At 36.1% G+C, this 5139-nt stretch overlaps 1 protein-coding gene across 1 annotated transcript; it reads left to right on the forward strand.

Annotated features, from left to right (window-relative positions):
- Positions 1 to 477: 477 nt before the first annotated feature.
- LOC141388152 (thioester-containing protein 1 allele R1-like) lies at positions 478 to 1636 on the forward strand (the record flags this gene model as incomplete). The annotated part of the gene is made up of 2 exons (XM_073958190.1): positions 478 to 996; positions 1054 to 1636. Coding segments are annotated over 2 exons (1032 nt in total), but the record flags the coding sequence as incomplete, so codon positions are not given.
- Positions 1637 to 5139: the final 3503 nt, after the last annotated feature.

Consider the following 5139-nt stretch of genomic DNA (forward strand, 5'->3'; position numbering starts at 1 on the left):
CTGATAGAGCGGAAAATGAGAATCGCGGTTGGTACAAATGGTCTTTGCGTGAACGATAATATTTATATATATATATATATATATTTTTTTTTTTTTTTTTTTTTTTTTTTTTTGAAATGCGTACAAATTCTGAAATGGTACTAAAATTGGTCTCTGGTTTATTTTTTACAAAAGTATTTTACCTCCTGAGGACAGAAAGCCCTTAATTAAAATGCCTCAAAAAATGTTGCTCGCTGTTGATGTGTAAATAGACTGATTTTTTGTTTTGAAAATCGAACTAAAGTGGTACGAATAGTATTTAAATAAAAATAAATATTAACTAAAATTAGTATCAATACAACAAAATTTTTTGTGTTCGCCATTTCCATATTAAATATTATTTATTTGGTTTTATATCATTTCCGCATACGAAGTAGCGGGCACTTTGAAATTACTCTAACATAAATACGTTCTGTTAACCTCCGTTTTTACTTCCAGAAATATTCCAAAAAATACAAAATTGTCATTGAGAAAGGCCTGCAATTTTTGAATGATAATTTGGATAGAGATCATGATGTCTATGCTCTATCAATTATGGCCTTAGCCTTTGCTGTGGCTCAACACGAGAATTCCACCAAAGTTATCGAAAAATTACAATCAAAGGCTAACGAAAAGGATAAACTACGCTGGTGGTCTGCAAACGACAAAAATCAAGAAAAAGATGTTGAAATAACGGCTTATGCTCTTTTGGCTTTCCTGGAGGCGTCTTCTGGTGGTGATCATTCCGCCATTTTCCAATGGCTTATGCAGCAACGTAATAGTAGAGGTGGTTTTCAGTCAACGCATGATACGGTTGTTGGTTTGCAGGCAATTGTGAAATATTCAGAATTTAATCCGCCTGTCAATAACTTCCAAATGGAATTGCGCTACACTGCCTTTGATGATAGGGGCAAGGAGGTGAAAAAGGATGGAATTTCTATAAATTCTGATAATGATCTGTTATTGCAAACGCATAAGGTAGGTTATGGGATTGGTAAAATACATTTAATAATTATTATTGTTATATATTTACAGTTACCCCGCTCAACACGTTCAATTAATTTCAACGCTTCGGGCAGTGGTCAATCCCTGTTACAGCTCTCATCTCTCTACTATATGGCCGAAGTAAAAGTTGTGCCACATTTTCAGATAAAACCTATGGCCCATAAAGTGAACGCACAAGAATTGAATGTGGACATTTGTTTCATGTACGAGACAAGTTTTCCAACCACAGATCCAAACCGGAATGATGGAGATACATTTTCCAATATGGTTATTATGAAATTAAGTTTACCTTCCGGTTATCGTACTGATGCTGAATTTAGTAGGAACTTATTAGAGAATGAACTAATACAACGTATTGAATCAAAGAACTCGGAGTCAACGCTAATCATATATTTTGATAATTTAGCAGCTGGCGATGAACATTGTATTAGCGTTTCAGCTGATAAGACACATGACGTTATGAATCGCAAACCAGTCGCTGTACAAATGTCTGACTATTATAATGCCAGCCGTACGAATACTGTATTTTACACGATCGAGTAATAGGGATGCTTAAATGGAATGTGTTTTTGAATAAATTTTTACGATAATTGTAAAAGTATATTTGAAACCTTAGACAAATTGTATTATTTCATGGAGGTATTTAGAGGTTTGATACGCGGCAAATCTAGAGCTAATGGACTCATCGGTAGGACCTAAATGAAGGATACAACTCAATCGATCTTGGGGTCTCAAAGTAAACATCCGATGCCGGACGTTCAAAAATATTTCTCGCTCCAGTCAAACAGCTCTTTTTGGGTAATATATAGCTGGAATCAATAATTCAACATGGTACTAAATGTATAACGTCATGCTAGAATAAGAAGAATATAGTATCCTGACCAATTTCTAAAAACAATCATATTAGGAAAAACCCATAGTACGGCGCACAGTGTCACGACCGTGGCCAAAAATGGTAAAAACTAAATACTTCGTTGAACAAATTTATTGATGGGGAGTGATAGAAAACATAATAATTAAGAAGAATCTGAATGTTGGTACTGATACGTAAAGTAGTTTTTGCTATATGACAATTTTAGTTAATACGTATTTTTGTGTATTTTTCCTAAAATTAATAAATTATATTATGCGTTAATATTTAAAATTTAAAAGTATCGGTCGCTGCAAAAATGGTTCCTAGGTTCTCTTGGGATGTAATAAACTTGGCTACAGTTTTGTTTGCATGTAAATATTAATCATATGGTGTTTACATTTACCCAAACATGTATTACTAAGTTTATTAATTATCCGAAGCAAATTTTAAATTGTGGGCTTATTAAGTACCTAATAATCTTGCTTTAAAACGAGAGAATTTTAAAAATAACTATTTTTAAAAAAATTGTGAACAGCGAAACTCAAAATTCGTTTTTTTAAAAAAGTTGACCGCTTTTTGAGCACTAATCGGTCAAAAAAAATTTTAAAGGAAATTTCTCATATATAAAGACAAGAGTTTGATATATTTAATATGCTCACAAACAATATGAAGACTAAACAGCAAATTTCAGTCATATCGGTTGGATATTGAGGCCACAACACTCAAAATACCGAAAATGAGGAGGCACGGTTCTATGGGGGCTACAGGAAGACGAGGACCTATACCAACATATTTCTGGTGGAAGGTTATTAGTCCCCCAACGGAGACTTAATAGCAATTTTCAGAAATTTCGGTGTGATAATCAGGCTAAAACCTCCAAAATACCGAAAATCGGGAGGTACCGTCCTATGGGGTCTATATGAAGGCGTGGACCTATGCAGACAAATTTCAATGTAAAGGTATAATGCCCCCTACGAAGACTAAATACCAAATTTCAGCAATTTCGGGGTAATAATGAGGCTAAAATCTTCAAAATACCGATAATCGGGAGGTACAGTTGTATGGGGGCTATATCAAAACGTGGACCTAAGCCCACAATTCTCTGTTGGAATGTTTGATACCTCTGCCGAAGACTAACCACAAAATTTGAATACTTTCGGTTGGTCATTGTGTCTAAAACATTCAAAATACCGAAAATCGGGAGGTACGGTTCTATGGGGGCTATATCAAAACGTGGACCGACCAACCCAATTTTTTGTCCTGAAGATTGTAAGTCAATAATAGGTACGTGTACCAAAATTGATGTACCTACGACAACTCCTTCTATTTTTGGCCACAGTTAATATGAACTCGCGACATTGTGCGGCGTTAATAGAGATGGTTTTTACCGGGTATTTACCCGGTAAATACCCACACGGTGGGTAAATACCGGGTAAATACCCATTTGTGGGTATTTATTTGGGTATTTACTATATTGAATGGCAAATACAACATTTTACACCCTATTCCTGGGTTTAGGTTGTAAATTCGTTTCAAATGGATAGTTTTAATATACTATAGACTAGTGGGTAAATACTTGGGTAAATACCCGAGTATTTACCCAAGTGTTGGGTAAAAACTCATTAACTGCCGAACCACTTGACGTAGGCTGACAAAATTTGGCTTACGTCTTTCTTATGTCAACAGAACTTCTGGTACTGAACATGGGGTCTCTGGGTCCATGTTTTGATATAGCCCCCATATAGCCGTACCTCCCGATTTAAGGTATTTTTCATCTATTAGCCACATTTTACAACCAAATTGGCTGTAATTTGGCACAGTGAGTCCTCAAGGAGCAGCAAATATCCTTGCAAAAATTTGTCAATATAGGTCCACGTTTTCTATTAGCCCCCATATATGGGTACCCCGATTTCGAGTATTTACCCAAATTTTGGGTAAAAACTCCTTAACTGCCGAACCACTTGACGTAGGCTGACGAAATTTAGCTTAAATCTTACTTATGTCAAGAGAATATCTAGCATTGAATATGGGGTCTCTAGGTCCATGTTTTGATATAGCCCCCATATAACCGTACCTCCCGATTTAAGGTATTTTTTGTCTATTTGCCTCATTGTACAATCATAGTGGCTGAAATTTGGCATAGTGAGTTCTCAATATGTAGAAAATACCCTTGCAAAAACTTGTCAACATAGGTCCACGTTTTCTAATAACCCCCATATAAGGGTACCCCGATTTCGAGTATTTACCCAATTTTTGGGTAAAAACTCTTTAACTGCCGAACCACTTGACGTAGGCTGACAAAACGTGGCATAAATCTTTCTTATGTCAAAAGAACTTTTGGTACTGAACATGGGGTCTCTAGGTCCATGTTTTAATATAGCCCTCATATAGCCGTACCTCCCGATTTAAGGTATTTTTCATCTATTAGCCACATTTTACAACCAAATTGGCTGTAATTTGGCACAGTGAGTCCTCAAGGAGCAGAAAATATCCTTGTAAAAATTTGTCAATATAGGTCCACGTTTTCCTGTAGCCCCCATATAAGGGTACCCCGTTTTCGAGTATTTACCCAAAATTGGGTAAAAACTCATTAACTGTAGAACCAGTTGACGTTGGCTGACAAAATTTGGCTCAAAACTTTCTTATATCAATAGTAATAAGGGTATTGAAAATGGAGTCCCTTGGTCCATGTTTTGATATAGGCCCCATATAGCCGTACCTCCCGATTTAAGGTATTTTTAACTATTAGCCACATTTTACAATCATACTGACTGTAATTTGGTACAGTGGGTTCCCAATATGTATAAAATATCCTTGCAAAAATTGTCGACGTAGGCCCACGTTTTCTTGTGGCCCCAATATGGGTTTCGGAAATCGGGAGGTACGGCTATATCAAAAAGTGGACCCAGGGACTCCATTTTCAATACTTTTAATACTATTGATATAAGAAAGTTTCTAGCCAAATTTTATGAGCCTACGCCAATGGTTCGGCAGATAAAGAGTTTTTACCCAATATTTGGGTAAATACTTGAAATCGGGGTACCCTTATATGGGGGCTATTAGGAAACGTGGACCTATATTGACAAATTTTTGCAAGGATATTTTCTACTCCTTGAGGACTCACTGTGCCAAATTACAGCCAATTTGGTTGTAAAATGTGGCTAATAGATGAAAAATACCTTAAATCGGGAGGTACGGCTATATGGAGGCCATATTAAAACATGGACCTAGAGACCCCATTTTCAATGCTGGATATTCTCTTG

Source organism: Musca autumnalis, unplaced genomic scaffold (assembly GCF_047663935.1).
Source record: "Musca autumnalis isolate F117 unplaced genomic scaffold, ASM4766393v1 scaffold_616, whole genome shotgun sequence".
Lineage (NCBI taxonomy): Eukaryota > Metazoa > Arthropoda > Insecta > Diptera > Muscidae > Musca > Musca autumnalis.